A 24,385-nucleotide genomic window follows, 5' to 3' on the forward strand; every position below is an offset into this window, starting at 1 on the left:
GCCAACGCCCAGCGAAAAACAGGTTGTTTGTTTCGACGAGTGCGCCACGACAAATGCGCTCCGCGTACCAATCGATTTCTATCGATCATCCTTACCGACTATTATACAAATAAATAGTGAATTGATTTTAAATAAAAAAGATATATTATGTTTTATTTGATAAATATTAAGTTAAGTACGCCTGAAAATAAAGGAAAAACGAAGTAATCGATTATCCCACAGTAATTGGCTCCACTATCCTAATCGATCCCATTTGTATTTGATGCGAAGCTATGCTCTTCGTGTAGCACACTTGAAAGAACGGCAGCCTATTTTCGGAAGCATAATATTCCCGGTTCCTCAGCGTCTTGTCTAGCTGAACTATTTTCTGCTCTTTCCGATCCGATTAAATCACGCGACACGTGCTACGAGAACATCACGCGCGTCCTATTGACTATCAATGACGCTAAGCCATCGTTATCGATCATAATCACACGAGCTACCGTCGCTTGTCGACGGATGCAGAGTTTCGCATTTAATATTGTATCAGTAGTATCGGTAACAATTTGATACAATTAATCAGACCTTTCAGTTCATTGAATTATTGATCATTTTATTCACGAGTATAATTTAAATACAATTGTAATTCAAATACAATATAATTGAGAAACAGTTCTTCAAATTACAGGCCAGAACTTTGAAAAAGTGAGATACATTTTTACTCATTGCTTGTCCCATCTGCGCATTTTCTACTTCTCGTCCTCATTACGTGACGTTGTCTTACGTTCATGTTCTCTGTCCACCCTTGCTTCTTGTTTATACTAGAACTTTTACTAACCGGATATCCAGAACTAAGCATTATTTAACAAGTACGAACCGCGTTATGCCCGATGTAAATGGTATTTACCCAATTCTCTCTTCGCGACTACGAAGACTTTTACATTGATCAGATTCATGAAATATTCATCCGCTCTAGAGAACAAAATGCAGATATCGCTGCATTTCAATTAACCACTCGTGAAATCGTAGAAATTCCCGATGATGGAATGGCAACAAAATTTTCATATTTAACATTATTTCTTATGTTCTGATCCTCGTTTCACAGAAAACGGTGGAACATAGTATTATAGGTGAATAGATACAGAGAAAATTTCATTCTTGCCATTCCCGCCAATTTCAAAACGCTATTCCCGGCCATGGGTGAAATGTGTAACGAAATTGGAAGTTATTGCAACCCATTGTTATTATTTGTAAATAGCAGTGGGTAAAGAAAAAATTCGCACACCTTTTAAAACGGAATAACTTTTTTATAATTAGGCCAAGCGAACAAAGTTATTTTCAATTTGTTGGCATGATCAAAGAAGTAAAGAAATGATGTTTTCTCTAATTTCTTATCGGAGCCTATAATGGAAATTTGAATAAATTTAAATAATAGTTGAATTGTATTAATGTAACAAGAAAAACTTTATTAATTTGTAACTGCTTTAATGGCACATGCATACTCTCACGACACTCTGTTGGCTGAATACCACTACTAACGTTGTTTGATTAAATAGCGTTTTGGGGCTCGATGTTCCATCAATCGCAGCGGTATCCTAAACAGCCGATGTCAGCGGTCGGGAGGGGGGGAGGGCAGGTCATCCGTCACGGATGACTTTGTATATTGCCGCTGGTATACGGCAGACACCAGACACCGTATATATGTACATATATACATATATTGTTACTCGAAACTGTTGATCACATTATTAATATAAACAATGTACTTTACAGCAGGCCTGTGAAACATGTTGCCCTTCTTCTATCCTTCCCCCTCTACTCAGCAGTCTATTTTCCGCTATATGTACTACTGTTTTCGTCATCACGTTGACGATCGCATGCGTGGGGTAAGGTAACAAACGTAGGTGTAGTGGGGGAAGCCTGCATGAGGGGAGTAGAGACTATAGCCAGCGGGTCACCAGTTCCCCGGGCCTGCTCTACAGAACATCGAACACGAGAGAATACGAACTGTTTGCAATACCGGTGTTTCCAGAACGAGATCATAACTTCAAATCTAGAATGCATGAACTGTCACGTGTATACAGTAAACAGTCGAAGCACAGTGCAGCCATATCATTGATTATAGATCAAGGTAACTTGACGACAGAAATGGCAACAATATCACATAACAACCCTTGGTTACGTTGTACAAATGTCATTGTAATGCATTTTTAGTAGTCTTCTGTTGATCTTTCATTCATCATCCGTACGATTTCATTGTTCATTCGAATCGAAAGGTTCTCTAGCTTCTACAACTGCTCTTTGATTCCGCCCCTGGTACTTTGTTAAACTCTCAACTCTCGCCCAGATTACGCTGTTCTCTGACACGAGAGAACTTCTTGACGGTGCGCCATTATAGTGGTTTCCGTGGATACCATCAATTTGAACGGTACAAATTATATAATATTAAATAATAAATTATATAATTATATATATTATATAATTAATATAATTATATCATGATATAATCATGATATTCATGGATATCATGATTTTGGACGGTATTCTTCGCATATAATAATAATAATTAATTAATTAATTATTTAATGAAGGACTTCGATGTCGTCACATGAAAATGTATAAAGAAATCATAATTTATTCATTTTGAACTCTATCCCCACGCAATGTCGTAGTGGAAATCGTCATGAACGGTTTTTGTGCCATCCGCGGCCAAGCGCGTCGTACCTAAGAGGTTAAAGAGGCCACGTCTTTTGAAATTCTTCCTCGGACTACGTCCTTTTCCGTTTTGCAAAGCCTGCATTTTTCCCATTGTTTCCATTTTAATATTAGTCCCTCAGCCGTACATTTACGCATGTTCAAGCTCTTTTGTCATCCTTTTTGTGCAAAACACGACGGAACTCCGAAGTTGGTATATAAAACAGGTACGGCTTATAGATGTGGGCTGTACATCAGCATTAACTGCTCTCTGCAATTCACGATCTGGTCGCCTTACCTACAATTTAATGTTTCTGAAATGATCGATTCAGGATCTTCTTGGATTTTATTATTTATTTTGAATTAAAACACGACTACAAATTACGATTTGCCATCGAGATACAGTAAATTCGCCCTAATCGACGCTCGGATTGTGCACGATTATTCGACCATTGCGACTCGGTTTTGCGGTTACCGATTGTCAACAATTATAAAAACGAATCGAATAATCGTATCTCCTCTTCCCAAATTCTCCATTTTTGTGTACAAGCTGAGCGTCAATTAGGGAGAATTTACTGTACATGCGCACACATCTTAAAAATTCTTTGTGCAAAAGGTTTTAGTTTTCTGAGAAATAAATAAAAATTGACTGCAACTTGCCTTTGAGTTACAGGCGATTTTTCTGTCCTGCCTTCGAGGACTTGTCAATGAATATTTTAAGATCGCGCAGTAGTTTTCTCCTCGATTTTTCTCGTTATACTATTTAAACGAGACGACGTTGATTTCCAACTGAACAAAAGAAACTTCCTTGTTTGCCGGTAATAATTAATCTCTGCTATGCTCGCAAGGATCAGCACTGAAAGCAGGATAGAGGAAAACAGAAAGTGACTGCTAAAGAATAAGTCGAGGTACGTATCCAAGGGAACGGGGACGTTTCTCAGCTTGCATGCCGCGGTGTTATTCTTTGTCGGCAGCCAAAATAAAACTACGGAAGCTCTGTGCATTGAAAATAGGCGGCGTCCGCGTCCATTAGCTGTCAAATTTTCGGAGCTTGCGTGGGTGTCGCGCGAGATGATTCATCCTCTACCGCAACCGAAATAAACGAGACTGACACTGCCGGAACGAAAAAACCAATTGATTAGACACCCGAGGCCCGGCAAACGAAAAATTAAATAGGGTAGCAGACCACACGAGTCCGGAGATATTACATACATGCACTTAATCGATGAGTACTACGACGTTTAACGCGACGTTTGCAACCGCAATAGCACATTGCTTGCAATTAATTTTTCTTTCCCTACTTTTCTTTCGACCCACTTAAGGCCCTCGATCCGATAACTTCTAGGGACAATATACAGGATGTCCTAAAATTATGGTATTTCCGGGAAATAAGGGGTTCCTGAGATCATTTGAAGTAACTTTTTCCTTAGCGCAAATGCAATCCGCGGCTTCGTTTACGCGAGCCAACGAGCAGACGAAGCCCAGTTCGGTTCATTGGCTCTTTTTCGAAGTAAACGAAGCCGCGAATTGCATTTGAGCTAAGGAAACTGTTACTTCAAATGATCTCAGGAACCCACCATTTCCCGGAAATACCATAATTTTGGGACACCCTATATATGAATACATTTTGGTTGTATTAGGTTGGCAACTAAGTAGTTGCCGATTTGTTCAATGAAATAAAAAATTTTTTGTACTTGGAATGAAGTTTAAATCTGTAATGTATTTTCCATTTTGGTCGATGACCGTCAGGATATTGTCAAGTTAGGGAGATGTATGAAAACGTCTGCACTGTTATTGGCGTCGAATAAGACGCCTGGTAAATGGACTCGCGTGGGCGTATACGGCTTGGAACTTATCCACGTTCGTAGACTGTGTGAATAGGTTTATTTACGACGACTGGTTCCGAATGGAAATTTATTTGTATATTTTTCCACATATTCAGACGGATTATTTTCATGGTGAATTGTATATTGGTCATTTTTCGTACGTACTAGTCGCCCTTTGCTACCGACGGCTCATTATTCCGACGCAAACTCTCGTCCGATCAATCTTCTTGCACCACCTCGAGCAAAACGTTGAACTCTATTATTTACTGTTGTTTCAATATTCCACAACACGTTGAATACGCCGCTTCGCGTTTTGATAACCGATAGCTGATCGTTAAAAATACTTTTTTCCCTTTAATCAGAAACATTGTCCAAATGTTTCTTCTGTAGAATTATTCTGTGAATTCTCCAGAAAAAAATTCGCGCATTTTTCCCATTTCTGCTTAACGGTCGATTTTTCCTTATGCATCATTATTGGATTTGAAATGTACAAATATTAACTACTTTTGTGTACTTTTACGTTTTTAATAAAAGAACAGCATTCATTTTTTGTCGACAATGTTATCGTTCAGTTGCATGCAACCACTTTTTCTGTGCAGCAGAAAAAGATGTATGAAACTGTTCGTTGCAATCCCGGTCGCGAAAATTGTTCAGATTCTTATGATATAACAAACGGCAAATTAAAAACTATTTCAATTTTAGAATATTTTAGGCCGTTTCTGAAATATGTTAACTTGAACCTGATAATAATTGAGCTTCGTCTAAAAATTGATTGATATTCCCTTATTTCCTATATAACACGTATACTTTGTGTCGTCGCGTCGTTGATCATTCTTTGAGTTGATTAAGTTGTTCTAAAGTTGTTATAAGTTGTTCCAAAGCAGTCGCAAGTCATTGTAAGTTGTTCCAAAGCAGTCGAAAGTCGTTATAAGTTCCAAAACAGTCGTAAATCGTTCTAAGTACTAGTTTTGAGATAGTCCATATAGTTTTTGTTTTAGTTTTATTTGAACTACTTCTATTTTTATTTTATTTATATTATTATATATATTTTTTTATTATTTATTTTTATATTATTAATAATATATAGGATTTTAATAAAAAGAGGCTGCGTTAGTAAGACGAATTAATAATGGCTTGTATCAATACGAATGGCTTCGTTTATATCAACACACTAGAAAATGGAGGGCGAGGGAATTTGAATGTAGAGAAAGCATCGTTTGGAAATTATGAAAAGAACCCGGATTGATAGAACCACGGGATAAAGATTAATTTACACGTTCATATATTATTGAACCGTTGGGTTTTTTCGGCGTTGGCCACAGCTATAATAGCTATAACTGCGGATTTATTACTCCGAGTGCAGTGAATTCATAAAACGTAGATACGGATGCACTGGCCACAGCATCAGCCGTTTGCAAGTTAATCCGCGTGACAGGCGATAATATTCGATTAACTCGTACACGTCGGTGAAATCGCGTAACCGAAACTAATTGCCCGCATCGAACTTTATTGAAACCATTTCTGAATAACTCCGCGTAGCTGGGTGTACGAATAGCTAAATTCCTTGACATACAAATAAGACGGGATTCGATGCGGTCGAAAAATATTATTTAATTTCGCTCAACCGAACAGAGTTCTGTGCAAACCGAGAAAGGGAATGTTTTATTTTGAAATTTGGATTACCGATTTTTGAACGCAACTTTGTTATTGGAACTGTCGAGAAGGAGGCAGGGCGGGGCATCTTGAACATTGTAAACAAACCAGAATCGGCGCGCGAGTGAAGCAACTGAGTAATCTAATAATACACTGCACGGCGTCCGCTGAAAACAGCTCTTGACGAGTTAGACTCGTCAAAGTCTACGGTGGCACATGAAATGAATGACAATCCCAATTCGTCATTGTATATCAAGGGGCTAATAACGATCATAATTAAATTGCGAATTTCTGTGTAAATTCATAATTGTATCTGTTGCACGGGGCCGGGCCATCCAGGCTTGTAGCACTCTTGTGTCGCTGGGATAAGAGTTGCGTCGGTCCACGAATCAGGGTTATTACTCTGACATGCGTCGAACGCGGAGAAGAAATTATCTCACTCTTACCCCTGCGACACAAAAGTGCTGAAAAGCAGTGCGACCATTTGCTTGCAATATAGGAGCATCCCTCGCGTCCGCACTTACCCGCGCTCTTTCTCACCTCTTCGGTATTCATCTTTCAGTAGGAGTGGGAGGATTGTGCGGGTAAATGATCACACTACCGCAAAGTGCTGCTAACCTGGAAGGTCTACATGGGGCAGAAGTCATTTAGGGATTCCTTTCAACTGTTATTAACCCTTATCGTAATTCTAGCATATCACTCGGATGTCCCCTCTCGTGGGACATTAAAGTTTATTAGTGATTACGGGGAAATTGAGTTATTTCAGCGCAACTTTCTGAGACATGCATGTTTCCCTGAAGTTTTCTCTTGAAATGGCACAAGAAATCCAATCAAAATATAGTAAAATTACTAAGATATATACAAGAAATGTCAGCGGGTTTCGACGAGAACGTGAGAGGCGTGCTCACGACGGTCCAAGCACTTCAAAGGCGCCATTTGAAAAGAGCGATGAGGCAAGTTTGTACAAGGAAGGTCGGTATGCGAACATAGCGCGCACTGTATAGTGAGATTTATAATCATAAAATCTGGAGGAAAAGATTTTCAAAGCTGAACTCAGTCTGGTTTGAAGCGTCGAGCGGTATAGATAGATCTAACGAGTGAGAAAATCGGAAAAGTGATTCTTCTCTTGGTAAATAAATTGTTTGGTAAAAGTTTTTTTTTGGCAAATATCATCTTGCGAGTTGGTAATAACAATTAGAAATGTTCAACCTATGTATTTATTCATATTTTTTTATTAGAACAATGGCAAAACGTTCAAACACGAACGAGTCTCATGACACAAGTAGTAGCGAAGATGAGCTCCGGATAGACGTTTATACAGATATGTTAGGAAGACTAACTCTGTAGAAGGTTTTCTTCTACAGTTAATCTATCGTTTCGATAGCAGTGACAGTGATATCGTCCAAGCAACAAGGCGACGAGAGAAAGAGTTCGCATAAATAGCGATTACAACGACAAAACAAAATTATAAAACAAACAATAACAAAATTATACAAAATAAAATATTGACTTTTTTGCAAATTTCTCGATTTCAGCCAAATTCATATAAGTCCAATATCATTATAATATGTTGGTTAGTTCCAAAACCATACTAAATAATACGAGGGTCTGTAAATGCCCGTTTCTGCCGAAAAGTGGCGCTGAGTAGCTGGTAGCCAACGTCCAGAATGGTTCGGAGTGCTAAGGGTTAATCTTTGGATATCGATATATCCAATATCGTTAAAATATCAAGGGATAAAGATCACGAGAATAAACGAAAGAATAGGAAAGACTCACCGGAATCTGGTTGAGATTAATATCCGAACGCTCTCTGCTGGGACAATCCGTGCAGGCCGACGGCGTCTCGTTGAATCGTTTGCTGAACTTGAGCAGGTTCCTCATGATCATGGTGTTCATCACGATGATGAGCACGAGGGGTGCGATCAGGCTGACAATGCTGTCGATGATGTTGATGATCTTCATGGTCTCCATGTACTCGGCTTTGAGGTCGCAGTACTCCTCGCCGTCGCGGTTCAGCACCACGCCGGCGGTCACGAACGAATACGAATGGCTGGCCAGCGCTAGGATCACCAGAACGAGGACAATGGCTTTAGCCCTGGCGATCGTGCAGATATGTGGCCGGTGCAACGGATACTGCACCGCGATGAATCTTTCGACGGTGAACGCAACGATCAGCCAAACACTGAGAGAGCTGCAGACCGCGCTGACGTAAACCAGCGTCTCGCACCAGCCATCTTTGTTGAACACTTTCCAGCCGAGGGTATTGTTCAGCCAAACCAGCAGCAGCGTCACCAAAAATCCAAAGTCGGCGGTGGCCAATGCTGCCAGATAATAGCTCGAACTGCGGATCCTCAGGTAGGTGTTCAGGAACACGATACAGGACAACAGATTGCCCACCAGACCCAGCAAGATGATCGACGGAATGTAGTACTGGTGGAAGAAGTCCAGCAAGAAGTACAGCGAGTGGCAAGCCTCGATCGGCTTCTCATCGAATTCCAGAGGTTCGTAACTCCGGTTCTTGAACCAGTGGGTTAGATTTGTAACCGCCGTTGGCGACATCGAGCGTCGCACGCGTAACAGGTCCAAAGAGCTTTCCTCTTGACACCTAGTGGTCAAGGTTAACATTGAAGTGATTAACAACATGGCTGATCCAATGCGCGAAGTTTTAGCTTGGCTGGTTACTTTTTTCGAATCTCTGCCAAATACCGTTGTATTTTCACGTGGATTTTTGATTCACTGGGATGTCTAGCTGGCCCTAGATCATGGTGGCGTCTTCAAAAAAGCTGTTGCTGTTGATTCTCTTCATTGCTTCTGGTTGCGATGTTGGACTTGGATGGACGCTGAGGCTCTAGGACGTTGTTGTTGTTGCTGGTGAGTCCATGGTGATGTATTTTTTTATATTTCTTTCAGCGATTTTGCTCGTTTTCGACTCGAGAAGCTTCTGATTAGGAGGTATCGAGTATATCGAAGCCGATAGATAAAATGTTTTGATAAACTGCAGGTCCTTCTTGATGTTAGTAGAGTATATTAGAATGTCCCTTAATGATTGAAAATGCTAAAATCGGTGGATAATTTCTGCAGTTGAATAAACACACTCTTTTAACTAATTTAAATCCCCCTCTATTTCATTTCATGATCCATCATTCTGCAGATTCTCTTCTTTGATTTCAGGAAGAATCCTAGAATGTTTATTCTTCTCAGACTTATGGATTTCCTTCTTTTTGAATCTTCTAAGTATCGAAGATTTTCTTTTCAGTTGACAGATAGCAGGGATCATAGATTGACTACGTAGGTTCTAGAATATTCTAGATTCGTCAGAGAAAAAATCGTAGAGGTTGTTCAGGTTCAGTGTAATCCTAGAAATCAGTAAATACTCGTCTCACATTTCAGAACCTTCTCCAGTAATTAGCAGTACCAAATTCAATTATAGAAGATTTCAGTTCTTGTGAAAGAATCTTGTTAGATTTTACGTTCACTAAAAAGATTTTATATAGATCAACGTGATTTCTTTCTAAATTCAGATGCATTCACTAATCGGGAAAAGTACCATTCAATGTTTTCAGATAATCCGGTTAAAAACTTCTCATCGATGAATCCAATCAGTGGATCCCTGGACCTGTTCCAACGATGCTACAGCTCTAGCTCTATTCTCCAAATTGCTTCAACTCTATTTCCGACACAAAATTTCTCTATCTCTCTCCACCTTTTATTCTGCTTGCTACAACGTTCTCGGCGCTTGAAACAAAACTTGTGCGATCTTACATTCGCGATCTTCCTCTGTTTTCCGCTTGTCACTGTCACTGTCGTTTCCGATACTAAAATACTTTGAACCCGCACAGTTTTCAGAGCGATCCTGATCTAAAATCTTGCCACCGTTCCTCGCGTTGTTACGTCTTTTAGAAGCTGTTGCTGACGTTTCTTAATAATATTATTATCTTATGATTGTTCTTTAAGACACTGTACCGCATAGTGTAATATAAGTAGTATAATAGCGTTATTGTTCTTTAAGCATTTAAATTCTGTGTGTAGTTAGAATCTAATCTTCAATCTTTCAATGTCCCGTGTGGTTATGCTTACCGTCTGTTATTCGTGACATGATATGCACTCTCCGTTACATTGTTCTTTCGTTCACTAAATTTGTAATTCTTCACTATCACGAGGGATTGGATTAATGTTCCGTATATACATTATACTGCTATATTGTTCTTTGATCTAATGTCACTGGTTCGATGAACAATTTCAAGATCGTGCGAACGCTTTCACAAAGCGGATTCAACGATTCCGTCAACCTGGAAATTTCGAAAATTTTTTATAACCATTTTAAGTATTCACAGAGATTCGGATTTACAGGGTGATCAAGACTTCGGTTGCTCCTCGTGCAAAGTCGAAACACGCTTATAGTTACTAAAAAAATTATGCATACACCTTTTAAAACTGGACTTAATAATTATTTAATTTTAATAATTATTGATAATAATTTTCTTTTAAACTGGACAGACATCTACGAGAGGCCTTTTTTAAATTTCCATTATAGGTTCAGATAAAAGAAGTTAAAAAACGAGAGTTTTTCATTTATTTTTGTCATCCCAACTAGTAGCACCACAGCATCTAAAAAAATTCAAGTCACTTAGTCCAGTTTCAAAAAAAGTAATTGCGTTTTAAAATGTGTACACTCAATTTTGCAAGTAACTGTACATGCCAGGCTCGGTACGTGCTCCAAGGCCGAGATATTCTTTCATTTGGTTTATATTAGAGTGTTCACACTATGCGCGCCGCTCTCGTGCCGTGCTATGCCGTCCGGCCAATACTGTTGACCTAGCATGCTGGAGCACGACCGAGCCTGGTATATGTGTTTTGCCCCCTATACAGATCGACACCGATCCAAGCATGATATCTTCTGTACATAAACTTCTTCATCTGCATATAAACACGAGATTTCTTCGTCGCGGTGGGTCACACATTTATAGCTTCAAGTACGTAAGCATAATAGCATGAATGCATTGATGCCAATCCGACTCTCTTTCCACCCAGTGTTACCGTTTACAAATCTCTTAAAACCTCTTTACTTTTCCCATTGTTCCTGTCGAGATCCTGCTTCCCATCTCACATCTCATTTGATCAGTATAGTTTCCTTAGCATAGAACAGAGCATAGAAAAATAACTCGGAGTGTAACTTCACGTTTTCGAGGAGAGATTTAACTGCAATAGCAATTGCACTAGACGAGGCGTACAAAAAATAGAAGAGAAAGGAATTGGAGCGTCCATCCAATTTGTATCGAAGAAACTTCTCTTATGTAAACAATTAACCCTTTGCGGACGAGTGACGGGTGAGCGTCGCTGCGGACGACAGCTATTGGATATAAAATAAAAATGTTATAAGATATAATGTTATAAATATGTGGAAAACTTTGCTGGTTTCTCTGGTAGTGACACTGAAAGACTGACTCGACAAACTGAAATTCGTTCTGAACCTACGGTTAAATTAATAAATTTATATTAACAATTAATAAATGAATAAAAAGAACGGTAAAAAGACTTGGGCGGCTATTTGCCGACACTCGTCCGCAACGGTAAAAAGACGGCTAAAAACGGCTATTTGGCGACACTCGTCGACAAAGCGTTAATCCACCGCAGTTCAATATTTTTATGAATACTTTCGAAGAACAAAAGATTCATTCAACGCTTGATTGGAGAAAATAAAGCGGATAATTACGAATGAAAACGTCGTAAAAGTTCAATATCACCAACGGAACATTTATATTGAAAATACAATTGCCAAAAGTTGACGCCGTGATGACGATGATGATGTGAAGCAGGCCTCTTATGTGAAACAGGACTCTTATCAACCTCAGGAATTCTAAACACCCCCTCTTTACGACCGATAATATTCTGTATATAAACCCCCGAATGCCTCAATAAACTCTCAGTGTTAGTCCTCAATCCGATCAATATTCACGTTATTATACCTTCAGACCGTCTCGCTGCATAATTAACGACAAGTACATTACGCACATCTTAGGAATATAAGGATCAAGTCCGAGGACGCCTTATACCCTTAACCCTTTCGCTACGGGCGGATTTTCCGCCGCGGTACTTCTGCTGGACGGCGCGCTGCGACATCGCTGCACGCTACAAGACGCCGATCGTTGCGGGGGTACCGCAGCGGAGAACCCGCCCGTAGCAAAAGGGTTAATCCAAATAAAGTTGAACAAAATTGAAAAAAATAAGGCATATCTATTTATCCGTTGTTGAGAGAAAAATAAGGTGAATTAGCTTTCTGCAATAAGCACTGACTTTATTCGCTACAAACGATCGAACTTATGGAGGGCCACTATAGTGGCCCTTAGTACCTCGATGGCATCTTATGGAGGGCCACTATAGTGGCTCGTAGTACCTCGATGGCATCTTATGGAGGGCCACTATAGTGGCTCGTAGTATCGAAAGGGTTAATATTGTATTTTGTGGATTCAGCCGTCACATAGCTGAGGCGTGTGACACTTGATCCTTTTATATATTTTGTTGCTGGAAGTGTCCCGTGACAATGACAGCATGAAGGTCAGGAAAGAATTGAACCAAATCGGTCTGGTGTCAGTCAGATGACGCTTCTCCGACTCCCGGCCGACACCCCCGGCGAGACATCGTAAATTCTGTCATCATACCCTACATGTATCTTTCTGCAAATAAGCAAACGACGCCTACTGATACGGTACGACGCCATACCGATCGGTTGGTGCGAGTTTCACGTGTATAAGGTGCCCAAAAAACATGACGATAGCTTCATGTTTATATACAGGAAAGACTGACATCGCGTTTGGGTCTCGCTAACTGGGCGGCGACCTTTGAGACCCTTGAGAAAAATTAGGCCGGTATCGGACCCGGTGTTGGTCTGTATAAATGGACCTTTACGGCTCCATCGTGTATTAAAGCAACTTTAACGAAGTTTTACTGTCAAGTTCCACAGTGGTAGAAATTTCAATAATTTTATTTTAAATAGATTAAGTCTGTAGACTTTGTTGATTGCAATGTAGTAATTTTTTTAGCAGTGCAGTACACGAACTACCTCTAAGCTGTCTTTATCGCCAATCAAGAACAAAATCTGCTGCAACGTTTCCCGTGACAGTTTCTCTGTAAAAAGCGTCAACTCGTTTGCATGGTATAATTAAATATTTTTGTCGAGCTCGCGATATTCAGGAAAAATTGTAAAATGTTCGAGGAAACTGGAGCATCAACAATATTGCGTACAATTAAAATATTGGATAAAGTAATGAACATGCTTTACTTCCCTTGTGGCAAATAAACTTTTAATTTAAATGTTAATTAATGATCATAGTCGTCTCTGTTGAAAAAGTAACTTCAGCCTCGGACAAAAATTAATCTATGTTTTATTTATGACTGAGGTTCGAAAATATCAAATTACATTTCCGTCGGTTTCTTGGGCGCGCACCGGCGGTAATATATATTATAATAATAATTATATATATATAATATATATAATATAATATATATTATAATAATAATTATATATATATATATAATATAATATTTTATAAATGCCGCGATACATTATCGCCGGTGTCGTTGTGTATGTAAATGTAATATGCAAAATGCGATGAATGATCGTCTTTGATTGGTGGAGAAGACCACACCAAAAAGGGTGTCGCCGTACCTTAGTTGAATTTGGTCGCTCAGTCATTCGTACATATGTATACCTTCTCTCAAATAAAAGTAAAAATAAAAGTTTTAAGTAAAAGAATTTATATCATATTCATTTGAGAAATAATCCAAGCCATAATCCCAATAGTCTCTAATGCTATCAAAAGATATACTGTTACATTTAACAGATTCTTCTAAATCGTTTTGCCTAAGAAAGATCCAAATACAGGTCTTTTACAGGTAAACCAGAAGAAATTCGAAAGTATAAAGGTATCCGAAGCCAGACAATGCTACGTATTTTTTCCGAATTAAATTCACCAAAAATCGAGGAAAATTTTCGAACAAAGGAAACCTATACGTAAAATTTCCGCATTCATCGATTTCATATTTAATCTGAACAATAAATTATATCTGGAAGCTCTGGAATGAACCGTGCAATGAATTGCGTTCTCACATTTCGTTCGCGAGAAATTACAGATAAAGTCTTCAACGGAGTTTTTAACGCGATGTCTACTGACATTGTCAGACTGCAGAATGGCAATCAAGAAAGATGAAATTGTCTCCGATTATTTCACGAGATTCCTTATAAACTCGCAAAAGTTTTGAATGGAATCGGACGTTTCAGACTGCAGAAGTTGCGGGAGATGAATCCTAGAAACTGGCGACGATGAAGTGACAGAGGAGGTGGATCGGGGTGTTCTTTTGACGGTTCAAAGATCGATAGTGAATCGAGCCGGAAAGCCTCCGTTTTCCGCGGCCGAAGGACCCTCGAGAATCGACTGCATTCCGCCAACGAGCTGCTGTTTGTTTATCGCGCTGGCCTTCGCTCTATCTTCTGCCAGACTTTTTGCGGAACAACCAGCGGCGCGTCGGATCGATAAATCGCGGTCGTTTTTGATTTTTTCTGTGAAAAAGCCTTGCTTCTCTTTCTTTCTCTCGAATTGTACAAAGTGTCTCAGAAATTTGGTACCAGAAGAAACGAATTCCTGTTGCAATTACGAGGCAAAAAATCCGCTGCCGTTTTGCCGTTCGAGGCTTTATTGTCAAAATAGAAAACATCGGCGATTTGAATACGTTCGAAAAATTGAACAGTAGGATAGAGGAGTCAATTACTGTGCTCTGTTAACAGCCTTCAGGAGTTTCCGCTACTAAACATAACATTAGCAATTTAAATGATATTTTCAAGGACCTAAAAGTAAGTTTCGAAGTTTCTTTTATCGATACAAATTTTTTTATGATACAAGCATCAAATCTCCTTTAAATATTAGGAGAAAGAAAAAAAGTTGTAGCGCCAATTACTGTGTGCCTATGACCTACGAAAATTAGTTACTGTGCTCCCTCCCTAAATACGTACTATACCTTAATTAATGTGCTGCCTCCCCGAATAATGTGCTCCAATTACATTCCAATTATTCTAATTACTCAATAACTGTGCGCAATATGAATTTAATTCTTAGCATATTTTCATAAATTTTATATTCTATAAAGGAATGTAATACGCTGATAAATCATTTAAAAGTTGGCATTAGAGACACCAACTTTTATTGCTTTAACAAAGTTTCATATTTACATTTTTCCTCTTGAAAAATATAACAAAGATGATTCGAGATTTGCGGTTATGTAGGTTTATCCCGTGATAAGCAGCATAGTAATTAACGCTTCGGGCAAGAAATAGGTTCAGTTACTGTGCACAGTAAATGAACTACTGAAACTGAATCTAAAAACAAAAATTCAAATCAATAATCACTGTTTTGCTTGTCCGTAATCTTAATACATGTTAGCAATACAATTAACATTGTAATATGAGCCGTTTATTTTGAAAGTGGCATAAGTCACTTTACCGTAATGAAAAGTGGTGATTTTTTAATGTTTGTACGAAATTATTTATACTGAGAAAAATATCAGTATCCTGAGATAACAAATACAAGTAAATCTTCTCGAAAGTTAGCATCCATATTTTTAAACGTGTTAAAACGCAAACCCTTAAATATATCGACTTAAAAACAAAGTGACTTATGCCACTTTCAAAATAAACGGCTCATATATTACCTGGAACGATTTATTTTACTGAAAATCGATGTTCATTCATTCAATGTCTTCTTAAGCATTTTCCTAAGCTTTACAGAAAATTTCGCAAATTCAATATGAAAGAAAGTTCAAATAATTTTTGCAGTTTTTAAGAAATTCCGTCTTTTGCATTAGCAAATAAATAATTAATTGAATTTAAATAAAAACAACTGATATGTCTTATACGACAAATGTAAGATTAATTATACTTGAAAATGTAAGCAAAAGGCACAGTAGTAATTAGTAGACTGCGGATCTTTATGCAAAATAACAATTCTCTATCTCAATTGCAACAAACAGGAGTTAAAGAAATCAGTTTTCATTCTTAACATTTTTCATCAGATGAAAATAATGGAACAGCACTGTTAAATTTTTGTCTTACATTTAATGTGTTCTATTCGACCTACACATTTTTGTATAAAATCTGCAGTTTATTAATTAACTACCTCACAGCAATTGTGCTCCATTACCCTACTGAAATGTGTATACATATTTCAACGCGTCGATCGGTCACCGGTGCACACGGACTCGACCGTAAAGTTCGAATTATTGATATCGATTACTGTTTCGGTCCTCAAATAGGCTTTGATATACTGAATCAACATCATGGTACCGTAGAATGAAGTTTGAATAAATTATTCCGTGGCTAAATTGTGGTTCCAAGTCAACATGGAACATCGCAATCAACTCGTTAATGGGAAAAATTTTCCTAGATAATGGATCAGAGCGAGCAAAGTTTTATTAGATCGTAATCGAACGAGAAGCAGCCGCGCGTCGCGTCGCGTCGTTCTGCTCACACTAATTATAGACTAGAATTTGTCTTTTCCGTTTCGAGCTCCGTAGCTGCTGCTATTTTTCTACTATGTTTCTACCTTATTTGTTCCCTCCAATAATGGCGTCGGGTCTTTTAAATCGTCCGGGAATTATTCCGAGTTCGCTTCTCGACGTTTACTATTGCTGTAGAGTTTTGAACGCTTGTTTCGATTCCAACGGCACAATAGAAGCAATATCTGCGAACTATCGTGCATCGCGTGTATAAATTGTATATAAATTTCATTAAGCATTCATTTAGATCACCGCGATGAGAAAAACAATAGCCGAGCGAGCTCACCGCAAACAGGGAAATGGGGAATTCATCTATCTTTTGCAGCGAAGCAGAACCAATATCGACGAATGAGAAATTTTCTACATCGGAGGATCACATGGTTGATCGTTTTCCATATCACGTTCTTGCAAATCCAATGCTGTTTGCTCTTGTGGTCGAATCAACAAAACGGTCAAAACACCGATATTGTGGGAAAGCAAACGGCACTGAGAAAAACAAACTCCCTCCTCACTTTGCAAGGCTGAAATTTCAGCTTCGAGAATTTTTCGCAGGAATCACGCAAAAACTTTTTAATTAAAGCGATGGAAACACTGAAGTTCGGTGACGAATATTTAGGTAAAATTCACAAGTTACACACGCTGCCAAAGAAAACGTTTAACGCTCGAGTGACGGGCATTCTTAACGAGAATATAAAACCGAGTGCACTAAGGTGATTTGTAATTTTATTTCCTATTTTCGTCAACATATTTTTGAACGTAGTCTTTCTAGACACATCAGTTGTTCTATTCACGTTAAAGAACATGTTAAAATTTCAATTAACAACGATGATACCCGAGCCCCCGTCGCCCGAGTGTTGGATACGTTTTCGCTTCTGTTACAACATACACGAATGCCGACAAGAAACAAACGCTCCGATTACTTTTCCAAGAACCATTTCTCGGAAAGCTTCACGAAAATCGATTCGCGATTTGACCCGTCGATTTTCAGACCTGCCATCGGGTGGTATCGGTCTCGCGAGATTTCGGGGATCGATGGCGCGTCTCTCGGGTCACTGTGCTGGAATCTTAAATGCCTGGCGACCTTGGCGGTCCACAGGCGCCAAGCTATAAATCTTGCCGAGGCGGGACGAGACCGGCGACGACGTCGGAAATACAACGGATTCTGGCGTCAACGTTCGACGTTCGACGAAGCGAAATCACCCCGACGATCCCCTCGATTCTATCGATCCCTCGCACCGATAGCCTCGCATCGATTCATATCGATTATTATGGTTTCCGCGGCGGTTCCACGCAGCTTTAATCAAATTATCATTAGCAGACGCTAATGTAATCATTTAAAAATGCATGTAATCCTATTAACTATAATCCTATCGACTCGTCAAGTCTTTCTCGACATTTTTTAATTTGGAAATGTGCAATATTTATTGAAACAGTAATTAGCAGTAATTGGCAGTCCGGCGAAGAATTAAGAGGTGCCTTCCTGTCTAGTACTTTTTGGAAGATCCAGTTTCTTTTCAGCGTTGATTCTTGAAGCGTAATTCTTCTTCGAAATGTAACTCTAAACTTCCGAGGAAACCGTATTTTCTGATATGATCGGCAACGCGAAAAATCTCGAAGCGAAATCATATGTTCGTTAAATCTTGATCTGTTCTGATTCTTTGCTGTGCCAACAGCGTGATAAAAGTTGTAGATCAAAGCGGCGGCATTTTATTCAGATAGTATACGAGTCAGTTTGTCTGGCATCGCGACCACATTTATACTAATTTAAAGGCATTTCAATTCTGTCGGATCGTAAGACCTTGTTGAAGAAATTACAGCTTATACAATTTCGGATATCTCGGCTCGAAAAAATAGCTGCATCGTATATGCATGCGTAACTGCATCGAATATGCGTGTGCGAAAGATCGTCGCGAACAAAGAACCAGAGGAAGCCTAAAAACACTCTAGACAGGAATATCTTTCAAGATATGTCGATGATTTCGTTCCTCCAAAAATACTTAATGTACAGAGAACTCACGTTGTCGGCGTGCATTGGTGTTTTATAGGTTTATGAAAAATTTATGACCTGACTGTGGATCCTCATGCAGAGTAATAATCCTTCGCAGAAATTATTAGCACACGAACCGATAGAATGAGTCACTCTTGAATCGTCACCATATAAAAGCGATATTTCTCCAAAACATCTCAACACGTTTCGTACAATTCGAAAGAAAATAATCGTCTTTCAAAGAGGGTCCCATCCGGCGCCCGATATCAATGTTAACGAGGAAGACACTGTGTACGATTACAAGCTAGCTAGTACTTTGGATTCGTGTTCGTTTCGATCAGCGACGATCCGGTCGGCTTGGGGAACTTGTTCGAACCGGGCGGACTGGAATATCGTTCGCGTGGTGCAACGAGACGACGAGTTTCGACTTTGTTCAAGCGATCGGTCGGCCGGTTTCGGTGCGCGAGACGAATTCTGATTTTACATCGAGATCAAAATCGAAATTGAAATCGGCGCCGCGACGGAAGCGCTACGGAAGCGCGACGGAAGCGCGATAGAAGCGGAACGGGAGCGTTGCGCGACGGAAAGCTCCGTCGGATAAACTGGAAGCGCGTTCTGCTTTCGCAGTCATGCTCGCAACCCGGTGAAATCCGTCGCATGCGCTTTGAAATCGGCGCCGATACGAACCAGGTGATGCGCAGTGGGCCAAACAGCTATTTCAGCTGGACGATAGTGGAAATTCTGCCGTTTCCTCGTGTCTGGAATTTCGTGATATCGATCATCGGTTCATGAAATCGAGTATCTCTATGCCGAGTTACTCGTAGGAACCACCGTAATTGTCATCTTCTCTTACGATTAGTCGCTGACGAGCACACACATTGACTAGAATTTGTCACCCCTCGGATACCCGGAACTATAACGTTACACCACTCTTTAAGCTTTACAATTACATGAACACGTAAATTCGAAGAAATTCGAAAGTTTAGAGAAAAATGAATACTTATATAATATAATATATATATACTTACTATATATATACTATATACTATATACAATATATATACTATATATATACTTATATAAATTATATAAAATATGAATTACGTATAAATTACTGTTACTTGAGAATTTTATGCGACAAATTTAGACAAGAATATATCCCACTTGATATACTTATAAAATAAAAAAAAAAATTAAAATCTTCTCCGAAACAATTTTCGCTATGACTATTAAAGTCATGTAAATTGAAATAGTAATACAGTAAATTCTCCCCAATTTTCCTCGAGCTTGTAAACAAAAATAAACAATTTGAGAAGAGGTGATACGACTATTTATTATTATTATTATTATTATTATTATTATTACGACTATTATATTATTCATATTTTTCGTCCATATTGTCATATATATCGTGTACAACTGTCACCATCATTTTGCGTACTTATTGTACATAAATATACACATTTACACATTCAGTTTATAAATAATACACACCAAATAATTCAGCATCAAATTTCAAACGCGGTTGCTGTTGACATATTTCGGTCAAATTGCAATCGATTTTCATTAAATTTTGATATGATATATCAAAATGCATCCCGTTAAACATGCAAGTTCTCGCGTTTTTTATCACGATGAAGCATTCAAAGCGGAGCCAGTATTACATATGTTTCAGTATTGCGAACGGAAGTAGCATTTACTTCATAATATGTCATTTAATGGAAATCAGTCGATTAATGTCAATGGTTGATAGTCCCAACCTCTTCGTATATCTTAATTGAGCCTGAGACGGTCGCATTGGGTGTTTGATGCAACAACCATTTGTTTTATAATTGATGTTTCTTTATTTTTTAACGAAATGTTAAGTGGTATCACCTAACTATCAGTATCTGCATTTGCTTTTAATTAAGAGTCACAGTAGCTCGCTTGTTCTCGTTATTATTTTTACAAGTCTTATAGTGTCACGCGCACGCTATGCGCCGCTTCATGTAATTTTAAATAACGCATCTGGTCCGGAGTTAATTGGGTGTTAGTTTTCATAAGGAAGTAAAAGGATTTTTGCAGGAACTGCGAAAGATTGTAAAAAAAAAGGATCGGTGTGGACAGATCCGTCTATTGTTTCCCGGAACGATTGCAGCCGTTGCAAACAAAAGAAGATCGTTTTACAATTTTCCATATTTATTTGTAATCTCGGCCATTCGTGCGCGTTCGTCCTTTCGATCAACGATGCGTTTTCTAGTAAACAGAGACAAGAAAAGTTCGAGCTTTTCAAGCTCTTCGATAAACAGAGAAATCCGTAGCTTTTAAATTAATCAACTTCATAGCTCGCGAACCCCGGGTACACGCGGCACGTGTATAAAAATTTGTATCAAAACACGTGTACACGAGTATTTCGATATACATACGTATTCGTACGCGTGTGTTTTGGAACATACTGAGTACATGCTGAAGGAAGCCATTTTATCTTGCTTAATAACATGTCAATGTTGAATTCCTTCAACGCTTATGCTTCCGATATATGTATTCTCCTATATTCAAAGTTAGTTCATTTTCTGTATTAGAAAATCTTTTTTGCATATTTAGCCTCATTGCTATGTGTGCGTCACTCGTCACTATATTTTTAACTTTAACATTATGATTTAAAGACGATAAATTTATTTTGATTAATTCTAGACACTCCAGTTATGAAATATGAGTTCCTTTACGTAATAAATATTCAGATTTAATACCTTTTTAATTGCTACTTCTTTCATGATCCATATTGCATTTACAAATTTAATTTCCGTTATCCGATTTCATTCGAAATGTTCATTTCATTCATCTGAACAAGCTTACCCAAATTTAATTCGATTCATTGATGTTCTGTTTTCGACTTAGTTGCAAATTTTGAAATATTTTCCTACGTAGAACACACACAGACACACAATCACACAAAATAAAATGTATATTACGAACATTGTTCCGAAACTAATAGCTCCATCGTTTCTTTGAGAAGTGGTACATTAATTCTACTACTGGACACTTGAAACTTTACCTTAAAGGCGACCTTATTTGCACAAATTTGTGCAAAATGAAAATATTAACCAATATTATCATGAAAATAGAGAGCATACTGGAACTTCTGGACTTTCTGCTACTTTTAGAACTTCTGGACTTTCTGGAACTTCTGGAACTTCTGGAACATCTAGAATTTAGGACTTTTTCGGAGTTTCAGTCTTTTTCGGGATTTAGGACCTTTTAAGGATTTAGAACTTATCAGAGATTTAGGTCTTTTTAGGGATTTAGGACCTTTTCGAAATTTATAACTTTTTAGTTTTTTTTTGTTTTAGTACTTGAGTACAACCACTGTTTTTAGAAAAACAAATGTTTCTATAATAACAACTGTTTTTAGAATCTGCTGCTGCTGCTGCTGAATTTTAGAACTTTTCACAACTGAATAAAGATTCTTCTTTAATAACTCTTACAAAAGTTTTTCCATTCCAAGTATTCAACATTTTGTCGGAAAAATTAAGTTCGTCAATATTTTTTGATTCTGCAGATTTATATTTTCGTCGTTTACGTAGCACTTGCTACTTCACAGCAGAATTACTCGGAATTTGTGGTTGTGTAAATCGAAACGGAAATGTTTTTGCATGATGTACCAAACATTTCAAATTACAAGTTCCATTCGATTAAGAACTTTCTTCACTAAAACTTACGAAATCATTTTCTGGAAATCGCTTTTATTATGGCAAATTTCATCGTGCACAACAGCAGAATTAAATTTCGCGCGACAAAGAATCCTCGAATGTTATTTGGGGACATTCGTTCATATTTTCGATTAATTAATGCGCGCAGTTCTGCGCTTCAACCCCCGTCGAAGCTAATAGGATATTTTGTCTGGACGAGACGAGTTCGAAAGGTTAAAGGGAGACGTGTTTCAACGATGTCTCGACGAAGTCTCGGCTGTGTCTCGACGGTGTCTCGACTGTGTTGGAAATTACGATTTAGCAACCGCAGTTTTTGTGCAGTTGCCATAACGATGGTGCATAAGGATTCTTCGGGGGCTGGCAGATAACTAATTTACTGTTTCGAAACGGACTCGGGAAGACCGATGTCGTTGCGAAACCGGTCACCGGCTCGAAGAAAATTACAATTTGTCTGTTTGTTAACGCAACGCCCTGACGGCTTGTTGTCTCTTTCAAACCATTCCTCATTTCCATAGTATGCGGTGTAATTTTCTCTCTCTCTCTCTCTCTCTCTCTCTCTCTCTCTCTCTCTCTCTGTATGTTATCTGTTAACGAATATATTCTTCTCCTATACCTTGTTTGTATATAAATACTCCACCGGTGCAAAACACAAATCTGGATCCCTCGCGTCGACATTCCATATATTTGCACATACCGAATTAAACGGAATCATCTACTCTAGATGAGATAGGCGGATAAACTTCTGCAACGCTATTACATTTTTTATTACAGCCAAGAAATCTAGAATTTTCATTGTGAAAATCTATAAATGCCGTAATTTGTACGCGCTGATATCGTGTTTTGTTTAAGCCTTAACTGCGGGCACGGAGTCTGACAGGTTCTGCTGTAAATGTTACTTATTTACTGCTTCTATCATGAGTCGATTTGGAAATTATTACTTCGAGTACCTTTCCCTCTTCTTATCACCCCAACATGTGCAATGCATGTTACATTTAATTTCTATTTAAGAAAATTAATATCACATTCATTTTATATAAAATATACTGTTTTTCGTTAATAACTCGTAAACGAAGCCGCGGTTTGCATTTTCGCTAAGGAAAAAGTTACTTCAAATGTCCTCAGGAACCCCTCATTTCCCGCTTGTACAATAAATTCCGGGACATCCTGTATATGAGTAATCAGTGATCACAAATTCGGATGTCCGCAAAAAAGAAGAAAAGACTCGAGTATACGTCATAGAAAAATACGATTATTTCTCCTTTTATGATAACGATGTTCCTTCTCGGAACTCTTCCATAGGATCGACTTAAAAAGCGAAGGGATTAACACTGTATTTGCTCCGACAGTGCTACCAAGTGTTGAAAGAGGCGTCCACGAAATTGAAAGGAAAACCGCAGCCGAGCGGGAAACCGTTCACACCGGTTCTCACGTTCGTATTGAACCCGAAATCCATTACTATGGGTCAGCTGTACGGCGAATACGACCTGAACACGAGGGAATGGTGAGCATGAGAATGATCACGTACGAGCATCGGAAAAAAAAATACAATTGATTTCCAGCATTAGTTGGTACGGCGACCGTTAACGCATTGCTCATAGCCGCGACGGCTGCTCGATGCTTCATCAAAATGCTGATGCAATATTTAGACAACATTTAGTACGCGACAATGGCGCGTGCGACATAATTCTATTGAGGCAACATTAATTTTTGTTACAATTTTATTACATGCAACCATGCATCGTATAATGTTGTCTCAGTGAAATCACCCCTTAAGAATTTACCTTACTAAATTTCTCACACATTGTTAGTGACAGTTGAAAGAATGGATAATAGGAACCAATAAAAACGAAGACTGTATCTTATACTAGAGACGTACTCGGTATCATTGTCGCGTGAAAATGTTCTCATAAATTCATGTTAGAAACGTAAACGAAATGAGTTTTTTGGCTTTTGCAGCCAGAATCGATATTAAAATTCGTGGCATCCATCCGGACGCCGTGAATTTTAAACAC

At 38.5% G+C, this 24,385-nt stretch overlaps 2 protein-coding genes across 2 annotated transcripts in view; one reads left to right on the forward strand and one right to left on the reverse strand.

The window, feature by feature from the left end:
* The window catches only part of LOC117217531 (uncharacterized), a 40,746-nt gene extending 21,479 nt beyond the window's left edge, over nt 1-19,267 (reverse strand). The window contains exons 1-2 of the mRNA XM_076524465.1: nt 18,763-19,267; nt 7,929-10,441 (exon numbers count right to left, since the gene is read on the reverse strand). Coding sequence (XP_076380580.1) covers nt 7,929-8,795 — 867 coding nt within the window. The 5' untranslated portion in view covers nt 8,796-10,441; nt 18,763-19,267. The remainder of the gene's footprint in view (nt 1-7,928; nt 10,442-18,762) is intronic.
* LOC117217518 (dynein axonemal heavy chain 1) overlaps nt 1-24,385 on the forward strand; it is a 78,600-nt gene that overhangs the window by 44,913 nt on the left and 9,302 nt on the right. Inside the window, exon 21 of the mRNA XM_076524569.1 lies at nt 23,720-23,874. Coding sequence (XP_076380684.1) covers nt 23,720-23,874 — 155 coding nt within the window. The remainder of the gene's footprint in view (nt 1-23,719; nt 23,875-24,385) is intronic.

Source organism: Megalopta genalis, chromosome 9 (assembly GCF_051020955.1).
Source record: "Megalopta genalis isolate 19385.01 chromosome 9, iyMegGena1_principal, whole genome shotgun sequence".
NCBI classification, from domain to species: Eukaryota; Metazoa; Arthropoda; class Insecta; order Hymenoptera; family Halictidae; genus Megalopta; species Megalopta genalis.